The sequence below is a fragment of the Schistocerca piceifrons genome, chromosome 1, assembly GCF_021461385.2.
Source record: "Schistocerca piceifrons isolate TAMUIC-IGC-003096 chromosome 1, iqSchPice1.1, whole genome shotgun sequence".
Taxonomy (NCBI): Eukaryota; Metazoa; Arthropoda; class Insecta; order Orthoptera; family Acrididae; genus Schistocerca; species Schistocerca piceifrons.
Genome location: NC_060138.1, coordinates 748,933,677 through 748,961,160, shown reverse-complemented (window position 1 = coordinate 748,961,160; position 27,484 = coordinate 748,933,677). Strand labels below are relative to the sequence as shown.

At 38.5% G+C, this 27,484-nt stretch overlaps 1 protein-coding gene across 8 annotated transcripts in view; it reads right to left on the bottom strand.

Annotated features, from left to right (window-relative positions):
- Positions 1-27,484, bottom strand: part of LOC124711896 (longitudinals lacking protein, isoforms H/M/V-like) — a 474,926-nt gene that overhangs the window by 217,978 nt on the left and 229,464 nt on the right. The window contains exon 8 of one of the 8 annotated variants that reach the window (XM_047242191.1): positions 20,958-21,283. The exons of the other annotated variants lie outside the window; for them this stretch is intronic. Within the exon in view, the coding sequence (XP_047098147.1) occupies positions 21,039-21,283 (245 nt within the window). The 3' untranslated portion in view covers positions 20,958-21,038. Of the gene's footprint in view, positions 1-20,957; positions 21,284-27,484 lie in introns of those variants that run through there. 8 annotated transcript variants of the gene reach the window in all.

Genomic DNA, 27,484 nt, shown 5'->3' with positions numbered 1-27,484 from the left:
TTAGCCTGAGTAAGCAGATGTGGTTTATAGTACTTTAATTATAATTAATTATCAATGCAGTTTCTAACAGTTATTCCTTTGTTATTGCAGATAATTCTGTCCACTCTGCTGATAACAGTTAAAATTCACTCCCATTAAATATACATTCAAGCGATTCGTTAATGCTAGAAAAATTTTGATCTAACCCCTTACGTAAATGCATGACTCAGTGCAAGTAGCTCACAACGAATTGTGGAATTGAACTAAGTGAATTTTCAGACTGGTCAGAGCCAATGTAATGAGGAAACTAGGCCTTAAGACTCTCAGCTGCATGATGGATCTTTCTCATGCCATTTGGTGTTTGTCACAAACCAACAGAATATTTGTATATCTGACCAACGTATTGCATTCATAGAGACTGAGTTTCTCTGATAATTACTGCATGTGGGTGAAATGGGGAACTGTCATACCTAAATTCCATTATGCATATCCAGAGATGATTTAGTTATATGGGGCTTCAGAAAAAATAGTAAACCGCAACTCAATGTGTTGTTTAAATCAGCCAGATTTCAAGTAGTTTCATTGGTCTAGCCATTCAGTCATAATCTGCTCTCTCAATTGGCCACAAAATTCATGGTAAAGAAGCTTCAGGTAGAGCTTCAACCTGATTCATCTTCTTCATTCTCAGTTGTCTGCACTGGATTTCAATCCAATAAATGGTTCTATTTCATTATCCCTTTAAGATTTTATTACTTCTATTATTATTATTATTTCTTTCCTTTCTCAGACGTTATGTCTGGTTAAAAATGGAAAGTGACGTGGACCTTGATCAAGCGTGACTTCCTTTTAACTGTACAGTATATGTTACATTGCATTTAGGAACTTTCGTGTAATTGAACATGTATCAGTAATTACAGATTTTTGTAGTTGTATATACATATTTGGAAGTAGCTGTATTGCGTTGATGTACTGGTGGATATTGTGTGGTATGACTCCTGTAGCTGATAGTATAATTGGTATAATGTCAACTTTATCCTGATGCCACATGTCTTTGACTTCCTCAGCCAGCTGGATGTATTTTTCAATTTTTTCTCTTGTTTTCTTCTGTATATTTGTTGTATTGGGTATGGATATTTTGATTAGTTGTGTTAATTTCTTCTTTTTATTGATGAGTATGATGTCAGGTTTGTTATGTGGTGGTGTTTTATCTGTTATAATGGTTCTGTTCCAGTATAATTTGTATTCATCATTCTCCAATACATTTTGTGGTGCATACTTGTATGTGGGAACGTGTTGTTTTATTAGTTTAAGTTGTTGATTTATTATTTTTGCTACATTGTCATGTCTTCTGGGGAATTCTGTATTTGCTAGTATTGTACATCCGCTTGTGATGTGATCTACTGTTTCTGTTTGTTGTTTGCAAAGTCTGCATTTATCTGTTGTGGTATTGGGATCTATAATAATATGCTTGCTGTAATATCTGGTGTTTATTGTTTGATCCTGTATTGCAATCATGAATCCTTCCATCTCACTGTATATATTGCCTTTTCTTAGCCATGTGTTGGATGCGTTTTGATCAATGTGTGCCTGTGTTAGACGATACGGTGCTTGCCATGTAGTGTTTTCCTTTTCCAATTTACTTTCTTCGTATCTGTTATTATTACTATTTTAATGTTAAAATAATTTTCATTGTTGATCTGACACACACACACACACACACACACACAAGATGGCACAAAAAAGCCTTAATTTTGTAATAGCCAGAGAAACCTTAAAACATTAATCAAAATTTTCCTAACAATCATTGGACACCTGATTGCACAAACTATGTAGCTTCCTTTTTCACTTGATTCTTCTGTGTAGATTGAGAAATAGTCTGTTTTCCTATTGCACAACAAAGCCATAATTTTGGAGTAGCCAGAGAAACCTTAAATTCAATAAATTTGATTATGTAATTCAAAACTTAAGAGGTTGAAACTATATAATGACTTCCTTACATTAATTTAGATCTCAGTCACACAATTGATTCTATTAGAGGGCTTACTCTCCAAATAATGATAATATAATTCTACTGGGATTTATTTTTAGCTCTTTGTCATAGTTAAAAATTTTTGAATTTTTAAGTATGCTGAATGGCCCACAACTAACAGCTTAGAAAGAAATATTTACTAGAAAACCATCATATTGTCTTAGGCTAAAGGAGTTCTGTAATGTCTGTATTAACCATGTTTTCATTACTGCATTCTTTGTTCCTCCAAGTAATTTTATAATATAGCTATAATCAAATATGCCTAGCTTTAAGAAAGTTTTGAAGTCCCTATCTCATTTAGAATATATTAGAGCCATATCTTTATTAACACAATCTCAGTACCAATTGGCATTGTACAAGCATTTCTAATCAAGTAGGAACAGAAAACTGGGCAAAAAAAGTCAGGTCACATGACATTAAGTATTAGTTGAAAACATCTATAACATTACTGATACAGGACATCAAATTGGAGTGGGTGCTGAGAGTTAAAACTCGCAAATCATTCAGGACTGAGACCCATATCATAGAGGGTAGTATTAGCTGAAGGTCAGATGTGTGAATTACACAAACTACAGGGATTCAGTAAAACTCCTTGATGCAGTCTCTCTGTGACTGAGCAGCATCCAATAGATTTAAATTAGTAATTGAGAAAGGCTTTTCTTTCTGCTTTAAAACAGTATATGCTTCAAATAAATTTCTGAGGGTTTAAATGTCCTTCGAAATTTCCAACCAAATGTACACTTCATCACTGTCTGTAATGTACAGAGTGGCAGCTTGTACGACTTGTTTATATTGGGAGGTAGAAGTCATAACCAGGCTTAACATGACTAAATTACCAGTGGTTCCTACACCTTTCCTACTTCAATACTTTGATCTGCAAGCAAATTTAGGATACCAAACACCATGCCAGTCTTGGTGTAACTCATCTGTCTGGGCTCTTTCCAGTGCAAGATGGGGGTGCTACTGGACATTATGCAGTATGTTTGGAAAGATCTTTCTCTAGTTTTTATAAAGGGAGAATAACTTGAGTTTTCCAATTTTTTGTTACCCCTATTTGTATGACATACTACTAAAATTTTGTTTCAAGATGTGTGAAGTAGAATCTGGTAATTTATTGATCACTGAACACTGGACAATGTCAACCAGTGGCATTGTGTTAGGACTTGCTTTTACAACTTTCTGGAGCTTCTCCACTGAAATTGGTGTAAGAAAGAAGTACATGTATTTGCTAATCATCTTTCAACATCCTACAGCTGAAGAGAGATATTTTTTGACAAAGACATTTAACTTTATGCCAAATCTTGTAGACGTATGTGCCCCTTTTCATAGAGTTGTGGAGTTATTTCCAGTTGGCTTTATTTGCCAGCTGCAATATTTTCTTTACTTGCACACAAATCTTGTTATTAATGAGAGAGTTCTCTGATGTTTTTCTTTATATATACAGTCTATACAGCCAACTGTCACTAAACAAAGCTTCCAAACATGTTTGTTTCCATGTGAGTGGGCAATTACACTCAATATTACTTCCACATGTCCTCTGAGGCATTGAATCCAACACTTTATTATTAACTGCAACAATGTAAGATCATCTAAAGACCACTGGGAAAAAAGGTGGCGCATAACATTCTGACCAAGAAGGGTTCTTTACTTTCCCTGTTGTTGCGGTATATTCTCCTCATTTGTTTTGCCATAATGTTCAGATGCGTTATTCAATGAAAATGTGAAAAGAAACTAAAGAGTCAGGGTACAGTCACAGTAAATTTTCCAACTTGTAACGAATAGAAAGTAGATGTACTGCTGACTTCCTCCTATATGTTGATCCTAGCAGCAAACCCAGTATTGAGCAGAGATAGATTGTTATTTCTTATGACAATCCCAATCATTAACAACAGTTTCCCCAGGCCACACAGTTCAAGTTGCCTACACCTACATTCATACTCTGCAAAGCATTGTGAGGCACTTGGCACAAAGGACTTTCCATTGTACCGGTTATAAGCACTTTCTCCAATTCTATTCACATACGGAATGCAGAAAGAATTATTGCTTAAATGTCTTTGTGCACAGTGTAACTGGTTTACTCTAGTCTTTGCCATCACTATGGGAGTGGTACTTAGAGGTTCATCAGTTAAAATTTTTTATCTAAACTTACTAAGCAGGCTTTCATGGGACAGTTTGTATTTATCTTTAGGTGTCTGCCAGTTCAGTTTTTTTTGTTTCTCCATGTTGCTCACACATGGGTCGAACAAATCTGTGACCATTTGTGACACTCTTCTATGTATACATTCACTATCTGCTGTTAGTCCTATCTGGTAAGGGTTCTACATACTTGAAAAATGTTCTTGGATTTTTTGCATGAGTGTTTTGTACATAATCTCCTTTCTACATGGATTGTATCTTCCTATTATTTTACCAATGAACTAATGTCTACCAACAGCTTTACATATGACTGAGCCTTTATGGTTGTACTATATTGTATTCCAACAAATTCTTAAACCCAGGCATTTGTGTCAGTTTATCAACTCCAACTGTGATAGACTAATATTGCACTCACTGGGTACTACATTATTTTGTTATGTAAAGTGCAAAATTCTACATTTCTGAACATTAAAAGCAAACTGCCAATCTTTGCATCACTTTGAAACCTTATTAAGGTCTGACTGGATATTTGTGGAACTTTCTTCAGACAGTACTTCACTATAGATATCTGCATCATCTGTGAAAAGTATAAAGTTACTATTAATATTGCCTTTAACATCATTAATATACACAACATGAACAGCAAGGATCTCCACACACTTTTCTGAAGCACATATGTAGTTGCTTCTACATCTGTTGATGACTCTCCATACAAGGTACGATGTGTCCTCCATACCAAGAAATCCTCAGTCCATTTACAAATTTCACTTTATACTCCACTTAATTGTACTTTCAATAAGTATATGTGTGGTACAAAGTGTGTGTGTGGTACAGAGTCAAATGCTTTTCAGTGTCAACCTTTTTGACTGTCTTGATTTATGGCTTTCAGGATGTGACGTGAGAAAAGCCGATTTGGGTTTCATAAGATCAATGTTTTTGCAGTCCATGCTGGTTAGAACGGAGGACTTCATAATGTTTGAAATCTCTCACTGCTTTTGTGCTCAGAACATGTTCTGAAATTCAGCAACAAATGAAATCTGCTGCCCCTCTGTAGATGTTTGCTCCCTGTGCTTTCTTCCAACCAATGGGCAAATTTTTTGGTTTGAGGAATCTACAGCATATTAAGGTTAAAAGAGGGGCTGACTCAGCTGCAAATTATGTATAGAATATGATAGAAGTTTCATTGGTTCCTGGTGCTTTGTTCAATTTTAACAAATTCAGCTGTTTCTCAGTGCAACTGATGGTAATATGTATTTCACTAATCCCTGCCCTGGCATGAGACTAAATTGGGGCAATACCCCTGGATTTTCATTTTAAAGGAACATCTGAAAACAAAAGTTCAGCATTTTTGCTTTGGTACCCTCAGTGTTTCTGTACCTGTCTCATCTATGGGTGACCAGACTATAGCTACGGCACCACTAACAGCCTTTACTTATGACCAGAATGTCACTGGATTTTGTGAGAGACCTTTTGATAATAGACCTCAAGCTTACTGAGAAGGAGACTTGACTCTTAATTAATGCCCAAGGCTTCATAATTCTGCTGTGATATCAGAGATGGAAGGAAATATTTCTGAGTCATATACACCTCACATGACTTTTGTGAAACTGAAAGATGCATGTTAGTTTTGTAAAGATTACTTTATCTGGAGTGTATTAAAAGATTGTGCACAGTTGTGCAGCTTGCTTGTACAGTGTCATTTTTCCTTGCAATAGTCTGCACTTGCTTTCTGAAAGCAAAATTTTTATAGGTTCTGTCAGTTGCTTCAAGTTGGCCAGTTTAATGAACACATATTACTTTATTACTCTAATATAACTATCTGGAATGCTGACCTATGTATATATTGCAATGACAAGTGAAATATCTGCACCATTTCATACTTATATTGTCATACTGCAAACAATGTAAGAACTATTTTATTGCTGGTACATGTGGCAACACCTCACGCTTTTCAGTTTCACTCAGAGTGAGCTCACAGACACAAGTGCATACACGCACAAGTGCATGCAAATACACTTGCACACACACACGCATGCACCCACACTTCTTCCCAGACTACATTTTACTAGACATTGGATGCCCTCCAAGGTCTTCTACATAAACACAAAATGACTTGAGATCTGACATTTTGTTCAACACATTTGCCTCAAATATTTTTTTTTTTTTTCCACAAATAGGTTCCGAAGAAATTCACACTTGAACACAGTATTTGGGAATAGTGCTTCAGCTTGGTGCAGTTGACAGAGATTCAGCCATTTACCACTTAGATCTTCTGTTGTAACGTAATCATTTCCTTCTGTCAATAATGTGATGTATGTCCAGAATGAGATTTTCACTCTGCAGCGGAGTGTGCACTGATATGAAACTTCCTGGCAGATTAAAACTGTGTGCCCCACCGAGACTCGAACTCGGGACCTTTGCCTTTCGCGGGCAAGTGCTCTACCATCTGAGCTACCCAAGCACGACTCACGCCCGGTCCTCACAGCTTTACTTCTGCCAGTATCTCATCTCCTACCTTCCAAACTTCACAGAAGCTCTCCTGCGAACCTTGCAGAACTAGCACTCCTGAAAGAAAGGATACTGCGGAGACATGGCTTAGCCACAGCCTGGGGGATGTTTCCAGAATGAGATTTTCACTCTGCAGCGGAGTGTGTGCTGATATGAAACTTCCTGGCAAATTAAAACTGTGTGCCCCACCGAGACTCGAACTCGGGACCTTTGCCTGTGAGTACCGGGCGTGAGTCGTGCTTCGGTAGCTCAGATCATAGAGCACTTGCCCGCGAAAGGCAAAGGTTCCGAGTTCGAGTCTCGGTCGGGCACACAGTTTTAATCTGCCAGGAAGTTTCATATCAGCGCACACTCCGCTGCAGAGTGAAAATCTCATTCTGGAAACATCCCCCAGGATGTGGCTAAGCCATGTGTCTGCAGTATCCTTTCTTTCAGGAGTGCTAGTTCTGCAAGGTTCGCATGAGAGCTTCTGTAAAGTTTGGAAGGTAGGAGACGAGATACTGGCAGAAGTAAAGCTGTGAGGACTGGGCGTGAGTCATGCTTCGGTAGCTCAGATGGTAGAGCACTTGCCCGCGAAAGGCAAGGGTCCCGAGTTCGAGTCTCGGTCGGGCACACAGTTTTAATCTGCCAGGAAGTTTCTTGATGTATGTCCATGCTGAAACCCACATTTTTCCTTTTCAAATGACCGAAGTTTGTATAATAGTCACTGATATACACATGCACAACTACATGCTAGAGTCCACACAGGATACGGTGGCTGATGTGCAGTGACCAGTTTTTGCCCAAAGCACTGCATGAGTTCATTCATTTGTTTGGAACGGATGCCAACATTGTCTGTCACCTTTCGCCTGGTCAGTAATGAGCTCCAACAACAGAATCAAAGTGCATACCCTGCAATATTTCTTAAACAATTTTACGGAACAATTTGGTAAAAAATTACATTCCTGCTTTCCTTATAGCTTTGTATGTCAACTTCATGATGATGTGCCCATTGTTTTGTTAATGGTCAAATTTATTGTGGTATGTGCATTTAAGTAAGACACTGTGTGAAATTTGATAAACTTTGCAATGAAAAATAGGGGTCACTATGATTTTGCATTTGGTGCATATTACATAATAAGTTGCTTCATATGAAATTTAGCTAAATTTTTTGTGTAGACTTGGATAGAGGTCTCCATCTGTCATCAGTCTCACGAAAATTGATCTGATCTAGCATACCCATTAGTGATTGAACACACCAGTGATAAAGCCAGAATGAAATATCCACAAAATTACTCATATTTCATAAATGGTTTGAGATACTGAAATGTGATTTTTGACAAATGACAGCACACAAAGAGCAGAGTAGTTTGCAATATGGTTATTACACAAAACTTCATTATCTACTGTGTTGTTCCCCTAACTATAGACTTTTTTTTATTTCAGAATGTAATATTTATGGGTCATCAATAGCTGCTGAAATAAGAAATGCTGTAGGTCTTGGAACAGCATAAGTGAAGACATTGCACAGTTTTTTATGTTCTGAGGCTGTGAATTTTTGTAAGCTATTGACCTTGCTTTTCCCACAGTTTCAGAATTCTCCCACAACTGCATCTGCATAACATTTTAGTGAGGTGACACTGTGTAAACTCCACTGTGTTTTGGCAAAATAAACACATTTTAACATGGCAACAAGAGAAATGTAGGTTTTACTCAAAATACGCCAAACATAATGCTTCTCTCAAAGTTACAAATGGGTAAAAAGCAAGGCGAAAATAAACTGCTAGTTTTATTGCATTTTCAGAGTAATTCTTTCTAGATACTTACCAATGCAGAGGCGAATGTAAATCTGTTTGAATGGTCACCGTGCAGGGAGGTGGGATATGGGTGTGAAGGTGATCCACTTACTGTTAACAAAAAATATGAGCACAGGCTTCAGTTTTTTGTTCTTTTTTTTCCTCCTTTATTCGAGGATCCACTATTTTACACAGCTCCAAGACGTCTCGAATGTAGGATGCTGTTGTTTCTCCTGGACATTGTGCCCTGCACTATAATTTATCTTCAGCCTTGCACTTCTGTTGTTGTGTGCCACCGAAATACTTGTGCAGTTCCGCCTGGAATACTTCCCAGCTTGTGAACTTCTCCTTGTTGTTCTCATACCATTGCTTAGCAGTGCCCTCCAAGTAGAAAAACACGTTAGCCAAACACATGATGTCACCCCATTTGTTAAATTTGGCTATATGCCCATATACCTTCAGCTACTTGTATGGATCTTGGCCATCGTCACCAGAGAACCTGGAAGGATGTCTCATGTGGTGGCACACAGTTGCTGTCATCGTGATGTCCTCTTCTTCTTCTGTCTCTGATAGATTGCGATCTGTTGAATATGTTTCGAACTTGGGTTTCTCACCAAGCAAACAGCGGCTCTGTCGTGGCCTGATGGGAGTCACTGTGTCATCGATAATGTGCGGTATCACAAGTTCCAATACCCAGCGCCTCCACCACAATAATGTCATGTAGAGGAAGGTGTAATTAAATGAATGACGAACACTAACTTCACTTAATGAAGGTTTATTCAGCACTTGCACATACAAGAGCGCAGAGCGAACTGCCTCCGGCCAGAACACATACGGTATATATACAGCTACAAAACATTCTAGTACAATGATTCTTGCCATTTGTGGATACTTCTAGAATGTACTCGAACCCAATATGGAAATTAAAATTTTTCATTTCAGGTGAGTTTTGAGTTCACGACCCTCCATGCAACAATCTAGTATCATAACCACTACACTACGGCGACTGCACTACTCAGCTTCTTCTGCAACATTACTACTGCCTTCCTTTCATGTCTTTTGATTTTTCGAAGTGCACTCTGGTTTCTATAAAAGTAGTACATAATCACTTGTTCCCTGTATTTGATCCATGATGACTTTAGAAATAAAAAAGAATATTCCAGGAAAATATCAGCAGAAGAATATTAGGTTGAATAGCAATAATTCTCTGTTTATGTAATTCAGCTAGAAAAAAAAAAAAATTGCAATCAGAAACACTGTCTTCTGTTGTACATTCCCCACATTAACAATTGCCAGAGAGAACATAGCTGGAATATCTGGAATGAAACAAAGTCAGAGAGCAATGCTGGTGGAGCCATCAAGTACTTGTTTCATAAAATGCGTCACACATGCACAAATTCACACTTGTAGATCACTCTAATATTCCTTCATCACAGACATCAACATAATCTGTGGTATTGTATGTAAATTCTTTGAATTCCGTGTGATATCACTGTGATGTATCTTGGTAAACTATAAAAGACCATAACACTGTCAGTTATGACAGTTCCAGATTATAATGATGGAGGAAGTCATCAAGTGCTTGACTTTCATTCATGTGACAAAGGAACTACGAAACTGTATCAAAGAATGTTGTTGTAGGAGTCTGTGTTCCACATTATCGTAAGAGGCTACATATCTCCTGATAGCAATGTAAGTGAAGAAAACATCCTGATAGTTGCATGGGGAAGTGAACAAATACTGCAAAATCAGTGGGTCTATGGTGAGAGTTTTATGCCAGTTTTCAATAAAACATATTACTTCTACAAACAACTTCTCAAATAGCACTGAAACAAACAACAAGTGTGCCACAATTTGATGCCAAAAACTAAAACACGGTTGCTTACTTTAATTAGGTTTGTGTAAATACGATACCTACATTTGTTTAATTCAGCACTAAGTACCAAGACCACTTATCACATAAGAGGACTATGGCCACATATCACATCACTCTCAAAGGAAGAAAAAATATTATTGATGAAAGGAATTATAAGAAGTAAAATGAAATAGTTTCAGTATCTGTAGCAGTTTCAGTATTACCACATTGCTACAAAACTTCTTAAACACTTTCAAGTTTAGCTTTGAAATAGAATTTGATCTACATCTATATAAGTACTCTACAATTCTCATTTAAATGTCTGGCACTGGGTTCTTTGAAACATCTTCAGACTATTTCTCTATGGTTCCACTCTCTAAGAGAGCATGGGGAAAAACAATCATTTCTCTCTACGTAGTTGGTCGGGAGGGGGGAATTTAAATTCAGAGGAGATTGAATTCAGAGGAGAAAGTTGGTGATTGAAATTTCGTGAAAATGCTCGTCACAATGAAAAATGCCTTTGTTTTAGTGATTGCCACCCCACCTCGCTTTTCATATCCGTGATGCTCTCTCCCTATTTCACAATAATAAAAAATGAGCTGGCCTTCTTTGTACATTTTCAATGTGCTCCATCAATTCTATCTGGTAAGAATCCCATATCACATAGCAGAGGATGGACAAGCACAGTGCAAGCAGTCTCTCTAACAGATCTGTTGCATCTTCTAAATGTTCTGCAAATAAAACAAAGTCCCTGGTTTGCCTTCCCCACAAGATTATCTATGTGATCATTTCAGTTTATGTTCTTCATAGTCGTAATTACTAAGTATTAGGTTGAACTGACAGCATTTGAATCTGTGAAATTCATTCTGTCCCTGAAATTTTACGGATTATTTTGGTACTCACATAGATGACCTCATACTTCTCCTTATTTTGCGCCATAAAGATACCATGTCTACATCATTTAGCGATTGGTTGTTATCGTCTGATGACTTTACTATGCAGTAAATGACCGTATCAACTGCAAACAATCTAAGAGGGAAGCGAAGCTCACATTGTCTCCTAAATTGTTTATATATGAGGGGCATTCAATAAGTAATGAAACACTTTTTTTTTTCTAGGTCAATCATGGAATATTCCTGCTTCAGTCCCTATAATTTCATGAAGTTCTAGTAGGTGGCAGTGCTATACTTAGCCTTCAAAACAGCATCTGTAACAGAGGTGCATTCCAATCAGAGAGTTGTCATTGAGTTTTGGCAGAAAGCCACAGCCATATATTCATAAGTGCTTGCAAATGTCTATGGAGACCTGGCAATGAACAAAAGCATTGTGAGTCATCGAGTGAGGCATCTTTCATCAATGCAACAAGGTCATGCAAACCTGTTTAATCTTCCATATGCCAGCCAGCCACACACAGCTGTAACTCCAACAGTGTTGGAATATGTGGACATTCCCATTCAAGGTGACTGATGGATCACAATCAAACACCTTGTTGCACAACTGGATGTGTCATCCACCTGTTGGGATACTCAAAGATGTTTGCCCATTGTGTTCCTCGACACCTAACAGAAGACTATAAAGGGCAATGACTGTGATAATTTTTTGTTGAAAACGTTTCATCACATCGAACTGGAAACAAAATGGGAATCCATGGAGTGGTGCCATACCACCTCCCCTCATAAGAAAAACTTCAAAGCTGCATCCTCAGCTGCTAAAGTCATGGCAATGGTCTTCTGAGACTCTGAAGGGGTTACTGTGTTTGATGTTCACCCTCACTGTGCAACAATAAACTCTGAAATGTATTGTGCTAGACTCAGGAAATTGAAGAAACGACTTCAGCGTATTTGTCGGCACAGAAAAGGCAGGCGAACTTCTCCTTCTCCGTGATAATGAGAGGCCTCACACAAGTCTGCACATCTGAGAAGAGCTCACAAAATTCCACTGGACTGTACTTCCTCATTCATCCCACAGTCCGTATCTCGCAGCTTCTGACTTCTGTTACATACTATGAAAGATGTACTCCTTGGGAAGCAGTACATGAGTGATGGGGTGATTATTGATGCAGCAAGATGCTGTCTCTGACACTGACCTGTAGAATGGTACCATGTGAGCACACACGCCCTCCCGGTAAGATGGCATAAGGCCATAACACAGAATGGAGATTATGTTGAAAAATAGGATTTTGTAGCCAAGAGATGGGAAGATAATATGAAATATTGGAATGCTGAGCAAAACCAGCCTGCTTTCAGAAAAAAATGTGTTGCATTACTTATTGAACATCCTTGTACATTAGGAAGAGCAGAGGGCCTACAATACTTCCTTGGGGACCCAAGATATCACTTCAGTTTTACTTCAAGACTTTTGTCCATTACAATGTACTATGACATTTCTAACAGGAAATCATGATCCAGTTACACAACTAAAACAATTCTCCATAGGCACACAATTTGATTAGAAGCCTCTAGTGATGAATGGTGTCAAAAGCATTCTGGAAATCAGAAATTATTTTTTGAAACCTTGCTGACTACGTGTCAAGAAACCATAACCTTTATGGAAATTCATAATGTTCAAACACAGTACATGTTCCAAAAATCTGCTGCAAATTGATATCAGTAACACGGGTCTGTAATTCATTGGATTTCTCTGATTTCCATTCTTGAGTATTGGTGTGATCAAAGAAACTTTTCAGTCTTTAGGTATGGATCTTTCATTGAGTGATTGATTGTAAATGATTGCTAAGTATTGGCTATTGTATCAGCACACTCTGAAAGGAACCTAATTGGTATACTATTCAGACCAGAAGACTTGCCTTTATTAAGTGATTTATGCTGCTTTGCAATACCAAGGATATCTACTTCCAAGTTATTCCTACTGGAAACTGCTGTTCATTCTAGAATGCTACTTCATCTTTTCTGGTGAAGAAATTTTGCAAAACTGTGTGTAGATACATACAGTAAAGGTACTTGAGTGTATCTTGCTGCTGGTATAATGTAATTTCACAAAGAACAAACATATTCAGAAATGGATTACTTCATGGCTTAAGATCTCTGGTATAAGAAAGTGGAATATTTCTGTTCATTTATATTCTGTAACAAACAGCAGATCAGTTTTCCTAAATTACTTAAAAAATATGAGTTGTGGGATACAATGGGAAAAACTAAGAAACATGGTAATTCTATAACTGAGTCATGAATAAAACAAAGAGGACAAAGGAAGCTGTGCAGTAGCTTACTGGGAAGAAAGTAGCTCACAAATCTGATTACCGTAAGTTATTAACAATGTGTTTGTTACTGAGACAGCAACACACCATTTCAGCTTTTTTACGAATGTGAGGTGTGTTACTGAAGAAAAAACTTGTCAATGCATACAACAACAACAACATTCCAAAACCTCTTAGAGCATGAAGTGAACAAATGCATAATTTTTCCTGAAGCCAAAGACACGAAAAATTGCAAAGATTAAAAATTCAATGAGGAATAAACTTCCAGTTGGTGTCTGTGGGTTGCATAGCATATTGCAAAAACATCACCAGACTATGTACATCACTGCTAGATACATTATGGAGCAAAAACCTTAGGAGAGCTATAGATGCTCATTCAAAAGATATGTAATAGCATGTAGGATATCATTTTGATGCTAGTACTGATACCCTGGAGGGAAAAACTGCATTCCTTCATTCTGAAATACAAAGGTTTCCTGAAGAAATGATCTGCTCTGCAACAAATTTCTTAGTTTGTTCCAATTATGTCTGATGGGGTTCAGGTGGGTGCTTTGAGAAATTCATAGACTTTCACTATCTTCATGAAGCATACAGGTAACTATTGTTTACCTTTCATTTCTCAGCTCCACATATGTCCACTTAAGTGCTACATCATGTGTTGTGGCTCATCGCATCACATACGTGCTTTCGCTGGTCTAGAGCCCAATGGTGGCATTGTTTTCACAGCATGAGGCTACATCATACATTTGTCCTTGTAACTCTCTGTTTCTGTGCAGTAAACAACCCTGAAAATACAGTCCTGTCAAAAGTTCTCTACAGTAATCAACAAGGACGTGTGACATCTGATGCAAGACTTGAGCATGTATTAATCCAGTGACAAATGTTGAATCTTGCAAATCCCTGTAACTGAGCATCATTCAGACTCAATCACTTCTCTACATTGACTTATTCTACTAGAAAACATAATAATATGTCAACAGCATCAACACTTTCTGCCTTGCAGTTACGTACCCTACAACATAGAATGTAGTGCTACCTAGTGTGTGCTCAGCGAGGTGTCTGGGGCTTAGAAAAATTGTGTATTTGCAATTCATCCTTAGCAAATGATCCCTTTCCATAGCAACTAAGAACTGCAGAAATAGCACTGCTAAATAGGATGAGTGTCCAACACTATATCTTAGCTCCAAACCTGTATACTGTGACGAGTGTTCAGAAATAAGCAATTTTGGTGCTTGGTGCTCTGCAGGTTGCATATATTTGATAACAAACACTTGAAAAGAAGGAAAAAAAAATGTTGAAAATGCATACCCGTTATATGAATGCAGCTTAAAGGTGTTGTTTTCAAAAACATATTATCCAGTGTTGAAAAATTAACAGAAAACAATTTTCGACATGAATGATTGAGACCCTTCTTAAAATCATTATTATCAAAGACCAACATTGGTTAATATCACCTACACTACACTACACTACACTACAAAAACGGTGACTTTCAAACAAATAAATTACATTTTAAATGTACAGGAACATAACGAAAAGATATATGAGTAATACTTTTAAACCTAATAAAATGGAACAGATTACAAGGTTCGCTTTAAATAGCTTGGGGTATTACAAATAAGAAATCTACTTAAAGTGTGTATTACATCTTACATAGAAAATCAATCTCCCATGTGAAGTATATAAAAAACAATTAATTCCAGGCTTGTCTTTCAGAACAATGCCATAAAAGTTGCATATTATATCACTGTCTTCCTCAGAGTATAATATCAGATTTATTTTTTATGCACATGTGAAGAACTTTCCTTGAAATTTGAGAAACTCTGAATTAGTACTATAATCAATTGATGCCAGAGTTACTGAGCACAGAGTGAAAAATTTCTTCTTACCCTTGCTGCAGAAGAGGTCACAGATGTAATTGCTGATGCAATTTGTTAGAAACAGAGTAACGATAAATTCTCAGCATACTGTTTTTATATATCCCTACATGTTGTAGAATAAAAATGCAATGAACCAACAATATGCATGGTTAATTGAATGACAGATAGTGCTACTGAAATCAATTTTCTTGGTATTCATATTCAAGATAAAGTAAACGGGTTACATTCTTAAGTTAAAAACAGTCAAGAACAATGTATGCTGCAACCAAAGTACTGACATGATCATAACTATGTTTATTCCTTAAATATATTTCCGCCTGAGAACTAGTATCACATTCTGTGAAAAAAATCAGTGTAAGATAGCTTTTGGAAACAAAAATACTATTGTACAGATAATGGATCACGCAAGCATCAGAACCCAAAGCAAATTATTTCAACGTATTTAATATGCTACCCCATTATAACATTTTTGTACCAGTTGTTGTTTACAGGTCAAGATAAGCATGCTTTTTTTTTTTTTTTTTTTTTTTTTTTTTTTTTTTTTTTTTTTTTTTTTTTAAAAAAAATTCAGAATAGAGGTCTAGAGGATTAAATTACAGGGATACATCATGACATATATACTATCACCTTCAATATTTCCTTAGGTAAGAAGTTGCATACATCTTGGGGGAACCAAATGAATAACAGATTAATTTTGCAGGAAAGTTTTGGTAGAATTTTAAATACTTTAGAAGTATAGGAGACAACTCACTAAAAAGCACTAGTGATGATTCATCAATAGGCACACATAAAAAATAAAGGACATTTGCTAGCTTTCAGAGTAACCCTTTTTCAAGCTACAATACACACATAGAGGAAACAGGTTTGCCAGCTAGGAATGGGGGAGGGAGGGATGGTATGTGTACATTATGTACAATCTTCACAGCAGATTAAGAGTTATCCTTGCAACACATCTTTTGGCCCCATAACCATCCTGGCCTCAATCTTCAGTAACTCATTGTCTCCACACCTCCACCCAAGTTTCTCTCCCTCTGTCTTGACACCCCTCCCAATTCACAACAACTTTAGTGTGTGCCACTCTCCACCTGTTCTGATGACCATGCAAACTCGCCCCTCTGCCAACCCTCCCTCCCACACATCTAGCCAGCAAACAGGCTGCCTCCCTCTGAGCTGCTAGTCACCCACCCCAAACCCTCTTCCTGTCTCCTGTCTCTTTCTCCCTCTATCCACCCTACCCAACATGAATCCCACCACACCCTAGTCCACCTGCCTAAATGCAGCACTGCTATTGTGTGTCCAACCAGTGCCATGAAGTGGCATAGGTGTGTGTTGTAGTGCCTCGAGAATTTCGGTGTAAGTTCTAGAGACACTTGGGTTTCCACCATCTTGAACACCTACGAGGCTGAGAGAATGGAGATGTGTATACCTCGCTGTCGGTTTCTGTGTGTGCAGGATGGACTTGTATTGGGAGAATACGGCAACAGTGTGGGCTGATTGGTGTGGACAAGTGTTTGCAGCACACACCTGAGAAGCTGTATGTCCAATACAAGGAGCAAGCACACACTATTCCTTGACAGTGTAATGACTGTATTGTTGTGAACAAATGAATTATGAATGGAACAAAAGACATTTACATCTGACTTTCTGGTGTTGGACTTCCAAGAAGCAAGAACTGGCTTTATAGTGGTTATTAAACCAAACATAATGTAATTGTATTTGTTAGTTTCTAATGGTCCAAGATGTGGTTGACTCATGAGAGTTGAATGCTTGTGTGAAACTTGTGAAGTTGTTTTATTGTGGAGATGAAAATATAACAGAGTTGAACAAAAGTATCCTGAGAGTATAGAATCATTTCAAGAGTAGAAAAGAAGTCTATTTCGAAATTCCCTTAAAAAGCTACAGTCTTCAGATAAGAACAGTTTGTGAAGATCGTCTCAGCCGTCTGACCCTAGAAGAAGATCAGCTGCACTCAATATGTGAGTCAACTGCAAGAGACGTGTGAGTCTTGCACCCCAATACCACAGTGTCTCTTGATGTCATCTGGAGACTGTTAGAATGTGGCGACCATGACAGGACCCGAAGAAAACGGGAATTTAAAGACAGAAATGGAAAGAAGATAGTAGGCGTTGCCATAGCAACTAGGCCTAACAAGATACAAGAACTGTTTCCAGAAATCGTATTGAATTCAATAAACAAATGGAAGAAAGTTGTGTGTACAACGTTGTAAAAGACATGAGAAAGTAATAGTGGAGAAAACTGGAGAGAAGACCTCAACTCTTCAACTAAGGATATTGGGTGTGGAGAGTAAGCAGTTTTCACACCATTACATCAAGCTGACACCGATACCTTAATGCCACTGACACCGACTGCACCAGTTGCTGCTCACCGGTGCTGATTACGCATCTGCTCGCCGACACTGATGCTGATACCAACATCCGACATCACCGACACCAGAGCTGTCCACCGGCGTTGATTACACATCCGCTCACCATCGCCTCATTCATCAACACAGCTAGAACTCTACGCCGAGTGAGCAAAAACCAATAATTATTTGGTAAAGTTGAATGGACTGTTGAAGGATAAACTGTTATTAATATGTAGAGGTGATTTCTTTTAATGATAATAAGAACTAAGAGTAAAATGAATAGGGATCAAGAACAAAAACTAGCAGAACCAGTCACAGCTATCAGGGTAACTAGGGAAACGCCAGACTTGTCTGAATTAGTAAATTTACTTAAAGCCCAGAGTGAAACTCTAAGGAGAGAAATAGGTTTAGTACATCTAAGTTAGATGATCAAAGAACAGAGTTAAATGCTCAAGATGCTGCCTTGAAACCAGAACTAAATGCTGGATTAGATGAGCAAAGTGCAAAGTTGGATGACCAGAAGACTGATTCAGCCACTCTAAATGAAAAATTAGATGCTCAGAGTGAAATTTTAAGTAATCAGAGTGAAACCTTGAACAGTCAAGCAGCAAATACAGTTTTATTAAAGACTGAATTTGACTCTTTAAATAATAAGGTAGAAATCTGAAGTTAGATTTAAAGAGTGAACTCATTAGTTCTTTGAATACTTAATGTTAATCAACTATTTACTGAATTTAAGCAGAAACAGGATTAGCAACTTCAAGATTTAACTAAAAAACTAGAATTTGACATTGAGGATAAATGTAATAATGTAGAATCTGAATTTAGTGGAAAATTAAAATTTTGTGAAAATGTATGTAACGTTAAATTTAATTCTGTAAGACAGGAAATGGATATCTTGAAAGAGAGCACAGATTGATCTATGGAAGTAATATCGATTATTCAATCAAAAATTTCAGGTGTCAGTAAACAAGTTGTTACTACACGAGCTGTCAGTGTGTGAGTAAATAGTGTAGAACCAAATTTTAAAGAAAAAATAGTCAACTTTGACATTATAAATGTAAGTGGTCTTTGAGATAATAATAGGTCGAGAAATAACCAAGAGTATAATCTCCGGAAACATTGTGACTGTTGCTTTTACCAAACCTAATGATATATTTAACAAGATTATAGACAACTTTTGGAAAGAATTCAAACTTTTCCATGACAAAGTAGAAAGTAGGATAGCTTTACCTGCTGTCGGGTTACGTAGTAAGGTGGTGATTGTTTTGTTGTGAGGAGACTTTCACACAAAATTTAATGAGAGGTACTGGTATGCACTTGCTCAAGCGAGGTTAATGTCAGATCCATAGGATCTGGGTGGAGTCACATCTGTCCCCCAGAGACGTTAACGTTCTGTGTTAACGGGCAGAGTGACGACCATCGGATCCCTAGTTGTTTTCAGTGTTCCTTCTGTACTATTTTTTCCTGCAGCAAATTCCCTTCAAGTATTAAACTATTCTGTAATCTATTCTTGAATTCTTAAACTATCCTATAATTTTAGTATGCAGGAAACCAGATATGACTACAGATTAGGACCAATTTAAGAGAATCACAGATGAACAGTGATCTCTAGACATGAGATGAAACGAATATAATATTATTTGAGTGAAAAGTATAATATTATGGTACTATTCAAACAAAGTGATATCTAGACGTGATAAACTGAACAGAGTGCTTTATGTGTGTATGAAATATAGTGTAAACTGAATAACTAGACAAGTGATTGTAGTGTATCATTTTCTATTTTTATAGAATATTATATGCCTTTTACTTAATGTGGTGTAAATGGAGGGGGAGGGGGTTATGGATTTTGAAAGGGGTGGTTAGTGTAGTGGTGTTGGTGGTTGGTAGTGTAGTACCTTGAGAATTTCGGTGTAAGTTCTAGAGACACTTGGGTTTCCACCATCTCGACACTTGATATTTTAAGTAAGAGGGTGAGAGAGTGGAGATATGCGTACCTCGCCACCGGTTTCTGTGTGTCCAAGCTGGACGTGTATCGGGAGAATACGGCAACAGTGTCAGTTGATTGGTGTGGACAGTGTTTGCAGCACACGCCTGAGGAGCTGTATGTCCAGTACAAGGAGGAAGCGCGCTCTTTTCCTTGATGGTGTAACGACTGTATTGTTGTGAACAAATGAATTATGTATGGAACAAAAGACATTTACATTTGACTTTCTGGTGTTGGACTTCCAAGAAGCAAGAACTGCCTTTATAGTGGTTATTAAACCAAACATAATATAATTGTATTTGTTAGTTTCTAATGGTCCAAGACGGGGTTGACTCATGTGAGTTGAATGCTTGTGTGAAACTTGTGAAGTTGTTTTATTGTGGAGATGAAAATATAACAGAGTTGAACAAAAGTATCCTGAGAGTACAGAATAATTTCAAGAGTAGAAAAGAAGTCTATTTCGAAATTCCCTTAAACAGCTACAGTCTTCAGATAAGAACATTTTGTGAAGATTGACTCAGCCGTCTGACCCTAGAAGAAGATCAGCTGCACTCAATACGTGAGTCAACTGCAAGAGACGTGTGAGTCTTGCACCCCAGTACCACACTGTCTCTTGATGTCATCAGGAGAGAGACAGAGAGAGAGAGAGAGAGAGAGAGAGAGAGAGAGAGAGAGAGAGAGAGAGAGAGAAGTTTTCTACCCTAGGTCAAAAAAGAACTGCTCTGAAAGCTAGCAAAGTTTCTTTCTTTTTTGCGTGTGCCGGTTGAGGACTCAAGGCTTCCGTTTTTGCAGTGAGTGGTCTTCCTTTCCCAACTAAAGTATTTGTGTAACATGTTGCCAAGACATGTAAAATTTTATTTTGACCCCCCCTTTTTTTTATCTGGGCCTATCACTCACTTCAGAACTGATTTTATAGAATGTCAGATTGTCACAGTACCTTGATCATGAAACTGTGTAAACAGCTTGTGAGTCTGCAATACAAGTCAAGCAATGCCTCTTTATAAAATATTCACTGTTATAATCTAATTCTACTCTAATGTAGACATTTTTTGTGCAATATTGGTTTTACAATATATCTCATGGAAAGATTTTACTGAGAAAATAAATAAATAAATCTTAGAAGTTTATTTTCCTCAAAAGGTCAATGGAAAAAGCCATTATTATTATTATTATTATTATTATTATTATATTATTATTTTATAGCTACAGCAAGTTTACCAGCACTTGTACCTTTCATACAAAGAAAGAAACTTTCCACAAACTATAATAGGAAGCAGAGCCTTAGGATTACAGCTACCGTACTTTCAACACTGTTCTTTGGCACCGTACTGCCTCCACACTTTTTCATAATGATTATCATGATTATGAGGAACACTTTTACTTATAAAGATATTATTTTCCATTACACAACGTCCTGGGCACAGTTTATCAATGTAATTAATACATCTCCAATACTTTTTGCTTCCAACAGTTCTCTGCAGCTGATGTAAGAATCCTTGATGCAGCAGTTGTTTTGCACCACGAGGACTTTCCACATATGCAATACGACCTACAAACAACACATTTTCGATAATCATGACAAAGGAGTAATTTTATGTTGCAGGTACTCTACTACATGAAAATCTAATCCGCCAAGAGATTTAATGGAAACAGTAATAACATAAAAATCTGCTAATTAATATAATGACAGAAGACTTTAAGTCACCAAGACATAAGCTGATGATTGACTGGTTGTTGTTCTTGTTGCTCGCATAAGGTGCAAAACAACATGGTCATTAGCACCTTTGCACAAATAAATAAAGTACAGCAACTAAACAAACTGTACACAAAGTAATTTAAATAAATCATAAAAATCAAAACAGAAAGGAAATGGCAGTGCTAAAAAATGGAGGGTACGCCAAGAATAAACAAGAAAGGCAACTGAATATTGGCTTGAATAACATAGTGCTTTACTACGCATGATCTTATTGGATGTGATATGCATGTCCCTTCTTCCTTTTGGTACGGTGCTAAAATACAAAAGATGCTCCAAAGTGATACAAATTACATGCTTAGCAGTTAGAAGCATCCACCTGAAGAGAATTTAAATCCTACTCTCTACAAGTTTGGGAAAGAGTTGGGAGATCCACCAAAAATAAAGATACCACTTGACACTTTATATAAAATAGAGGGCAAGTTCCCAGACAAACAATGTGCTGCCTTCTAGCCAGCAAAGAAATTATATTACATCAAAACATGGCACACTGATACGAGTCTGAAACATACAGCACAGGCTGGTGGTTTCTCTCACCAGCAAAAGAAGGGCAGACTATGAGTTCAATATCCCATTGTTTGATGATGATGATGATGTCAATAAGACACTGAACGCAAGCCTAGACTGGATAAGGATAGAAGCTTGCCAAAGGAACCATCCCAGTAGTGAGTCTTAGTGTAACTTTGGGGGAAAGAATTAACTCTGGTTTATCAGATGGACATCTGAACTGTGTCTCTCCTGAAAAACAATCCACTATGAAACCACTCTACAACTTCACTTTCTCTCTCATCTGAAAGGGAGCCTGTGCATCAAAAGATGGCACTTCAACTTGCCTGAGTGGCAGGAAGAAGATATGAAATGGTGATGATGGGATGATGGTAACATTGCAAACCACCACTTGTTGCTCACTTCTAGCCCAGCATGATCTAAATGATCCCTGAAGCCTATATCTCTAAAGAAATGTAACAAGATGTTGCCAAGTTGGTACACATTATGTAAACTTCCATGACTAAATTGTTCCTGAATTTCATTGTGCTCTTTAGTGAGTGATTGTTCCTTCCAAGAACGTTATTTTGTATGATCCAGTATTATTTCTCTACTGGGTAAATGAACTAGTTGATCTGAAATACCAATATCCACACAGTCTTTACACACTAAGGGCTTTCACTACGTAAAAATGATTCACCTATTCCAGTGACCTCAAAGTCGTATGTTCATTCTGTATCAAACATACTGATTACATTTACAAGTGGATTTTGAGGCCACAATCAGTAGCCAAGGTTTTCTCCTGTTTATATCTACACGCAAATACTAACAAAGAGATAGAGGGGCTGGCCAGTATTACCTCAGCTCAGTACAGCCGATAGATACACATAAAACAGAACTGAAAATTTACATTCCTAGCTTTCGGAACTTTGTTCCTTCATCAGGGAGGAGAGAGGGGAAAAAAGGGAAGAAGGGAAAGTGGATTCAGTTACTCACAACCCAGGTTATGAAGCAACAGGGAAAGGTAAACAGGGAGGGTAGCAAGGATGGAGGCATGGTTGTCAGAGGGAAGCCAAAGATATTCTACTGTAAGTACTGTGCCAGCTTCAAACCAAAGAGGATGCATACAGAAGAAAAGAGGTATATAGTATAAAGATAAACACAACTATGTAGGATGAAAAGATGCGTGAATGGCTAAAGAGGAAAGGGAAAGAGGAGAAGACTGAAGAGTGAATGGGAGTGAGGTTGTTTAACGTAGGTTCAGTGCAGGGGGATGGCGGGATGAAAGGATGTGTTGGAGTGCAAGTTCCCATCTCCGCAGTTCAGAGGGACTGGTGTTGGGTGGGAGAAGCCAAATGGCACATACGGTGTAGCAGGTTCCTAGGTCCCTAGAATTATGCTGCAGGGCATGCTCCACTACCGGGTATTGGGCATCTCCTAGGCGGACAGTTCGTCTGTGTCCGTTCATGCGCTCAGCCAGTTTGGTTGTTGTCATGCCGATGTAAAAGGCTGTGCAGTGCAGGCATGTCAGTTGATAAATGACATGTGTAGTTTCACACGTAGCCCTGCCTTGAATTGTGTATGTTTTACCAGTAGCGGGGCTGGAGTAGGTGGTTGTGGGGGGATGCATGGGGCAGGTTTTGCAGCGGGGTCAGTTACAGGGGTAGGAACCGCTGGGTAGAGAAGGTAGTCTGGGAATATTGTAGGGTTTAACAAGGATGTTACGGAGGTTAGGGGGGTGACGAAAAGCAACTCTGGGTGGTGTGGGGAGAATTTTGTCAAGGGATGATCTCATTTCAGGGATTGACTTGAGAAAGTCATATCCCTGGCGGAGTAATTTGTTGATGTTTTCGAGGCCAGGATAATATTGGGTGACAAGGGGGATGCTTCTGTGTGGTCTGGGGGTAGGAACATTGTTGTTGGACGGGGAGGAATGTATTGCCCGGGAAATCTGTTTGTGGACAAGGTCTGCAGGATAGTTGTGGGAGAGGAAAGCAGTGGTCAGGTTATTGGTGTAGTTGTTGCGGGATTCGTCACTGGAGCAGATACGTTTGCCACGAATACCTAGGCTGTAGGGAAGGGAGCGTTTGATGTGGAAAGGATGGCAGCTATCAAAGTGAAGGTACTGTTGATTGTTTGTGGGTTTGATATGGACAGAGGTGTGGATGTGAGCTTCAACAAGATGAAGGACAACATCCAGGAAGGTGGCTTGGGTTTTGGAGAAGGACCAGGTGAAATTCAGATTCGAAAAGGAGTTGAGGTTATGGAGGAAATTAAGTAATTATGGGTGAGGATGAAGTTGGTAAGTGTGATACTTTACTTTACTTTACTTTACTTCACTTTTGAAGGCCAGACCTACAAACAAATCAGGGGAACGGCCATGGGAACCAGGATGGCTCCCTCCTATGCCAACCTCTTCATGGGCCGCATGGAGGAGGATTTCCTGAAGACCCAACAGCTGCTTCCCCTGGCCTGGTATAGGTTTATAGATGACATCTTTGTGGTCTGGACTCATGGTGAAGAAACACTCCTTAATTTCCTCCATAACCTCAACTCCTTTTCAAATCTGAATTTCACCTGGTCCTTCTCCAAAACCCAAGCCACCTTCCTGGATGTTGACCTTCATCTTGTTGAAGCTCACATCCACACCTCTGTCCATATCAAACCCACAAACAAACAACAGTACCTTCACTTTGATAGCTGCCATCCTTTCCACATCAAACGCTCCCTTCCCTACAGCCTAGGTATTCGTGGCAAACATATCTGCTCCAGTGACGAATCCCTCAACAACTATACCAATAACCTGACCACTGCTTTCCTCTCCCGCAACTATCCTGCAGACCTTGTCCACAAACAGATTTCCCGAGCAATACATTCCTCCCCATCCAACAACAATGTTCCTACCCCCAGACCACACAGAAGCATCCCCCTTGTCACCCAATATTATCCTGGCCTCGAAAACATCAACAAATTACTCGGCCAGGGATATGACTTTCTCAAGTCAACCCCTGAAATGAGATCATCCCTTGACAAAATTCTCCCCACACCACCCAGAGTTGCCTTTCGTCGCCCCCATAACCTCCGTAACATCCTTGTTAAACCCTACAATATTCCCAGACTACCTTCTCCACCCAGCGGTTCCTACCCCTGTAACCAACCCCGCTGCAAAACCTGCCCCATGCATCCCCCCACAACCACCTACTCCAGCCCCGCTACTGGTAAAACATACACAATTCAAGGCAGGGCTACGTGTGAAACTACACACATCATTTATCAACTAACATGCCTGCACTGCACAGCCTTTTACATCGGCATGACAACAACCAAACTGGCTGAGCGCATGAACGGACACAGACGAACTGTCCGCCTAGGAGATGCCCAATACCCAGTAGTGGAGCATGCCCTGCAGCATAATTCTAGGGACCTAGGAACCTGCTACACCGTATGTGCCATTTGGCTTCTCCCACCCAACACCAGTCCCTCTGAACTGCGGAGATGGGAACTTGCACTCCAACACATCCTTTCATCCCGCCATCCCCCTGGACTGAACCTACGTTAAACAACCTCACTCCCATTCACTCTTCAGTCTTCTCCTCTTTCCCTTTCCTCTTTAGCCATTCACGCATCTTTTCATCCTACATAGTTGTGTTTATCTTTATACTATATACCTCTTTACTTCTGTATGCATCCTCTTTGGTTTGAAGCTGGCACAGTACTTACAGTAGAGTATCTTTGGCTTCCCTCTGACAACCATGCCTCCATCCTTGCTACCCTCCCTTTTTACCTTTCCCTGTTGCTTCATAACCTGGGTTGTGAGTAACTGAATCCACTTTCCCTTCTTCCCTTTTTTCCCCTCTCTCCTCCCTGATGAAGGAACAAAGTTCCAAAAGCTAGGAATGTAAATTTTCAGTTCTGTTTTATGTGTATCTATCGGCTGTACTGAGCTGAGGTAAGTACTGGCCAGCCCCTCTATCTCTTTGTTAGTATTTGTTTCACATCTTATATGAGATTTTCCATTAATCATTTATATCTATACACACCGTTTTCGACATATTGTGTTGCACTGCTCATGCACAATTTTAGGAAACAGTGCTTGGAAAAGTTATTCTGGTAAACAGTCCTTTCTGTATTTCAGCAACTTCAGTATAACTCTGACTCTCTCAGGCAGCCAGTCCACACATAAGTAACTATTTATATTTGTTGGAAACCAACTGCCATTTGGTCATTATTTACGTGAATCCAAAATGGATATATACAACAGGTGATTTACAAAAGCCATATCCATTGTATAGTAAGTATAGATTACTGATGATAACAAGATAGAGAAGATCCTGTAATTCTCATGCTCCTTGGGGTATTGCCAGAGGATGACAGTATGGTACCTCCACATCCTCTGCATAGAAAGGCCAGCACTTCTCCCAATCATAAATACTATCAACTATACCCATAAATGTAGGTCTTAAAGGTGCATGCACTGAACACCTAAAGTTACAGCCAGGAATTTGGAAAAGCTTTTTAAAAGAGGAGCAGAGATGCTCTTATGAAATATGTAAGGCAATGGTGTGACTTGACCTTGTAAACAGAAAACCTATCAATAATAATAAAAAAACAGTTTTGTGGAACATTCACAATGCTTGTTTTCATTCATTTAAATGGCTAATATTCTCAGTTACTGGGAATCAGAATGGCTTAGAATGGAAAAAAAACCTAAGAACAGTGTCCCTCATTTGTGAGCTAGCGATGTAAATGTGACAACAGGTTAAAGATCCAGTCATAAGTACTTCTTTGGGAAAACCTGAAACCAGTATGTGCTGTCTAGTTGCTCAGTCTTCTATTCATTAATTACATATAGTGACTCATTGTTGCGAGTTTGGTGGAGAACTCAGTGGCTATAAAGAGACTGGTCTCCACACAAATGTAGCTTGTGGTATTTTCTGCGACCTCTCTAAGACATTTAGTAGTGTGAATCACAGTATTTCCCTTGATAAATTGAAGTTTTATGGGACTAATGGTACACCCAACCAATGGATAATGTCCTATCTGTCCAAAACAATGTAGGAAGGTGTACTTAGTAATTCAACCAATATAGACTAAGGATGTATTCTGGGTTCCCAAAAGTTCAGTCTTAGGTCCACTATTGTTCACCATATATATAAATGATCTTTTGTCTATTATACCACAAGCAGAATTAATTCTTTTCACACATGACACTAATATTATAATCAATCCAAGTGTACATAGAGAAACAAGAAATTCTAAAACAATGTTCTTAAAAGTATCATTGACTGGTTTTCTCTGAATGGTCTCAACCCTCAATTTTAAAGTGATACAACATATTCAGTTCTGCATATCTCGGGGTACTACACCAGTAATAAATCTAACACATGGTGAGGACACAATAAATAGGGTGGAAACTTCAAAATTCTTATGTATCTATACTGATCAGAATTTAAACTGGGGAAAAAGAAAATTTGGAACGCCAAAAACAACTTAGTTTAGCCACAGTTTCAC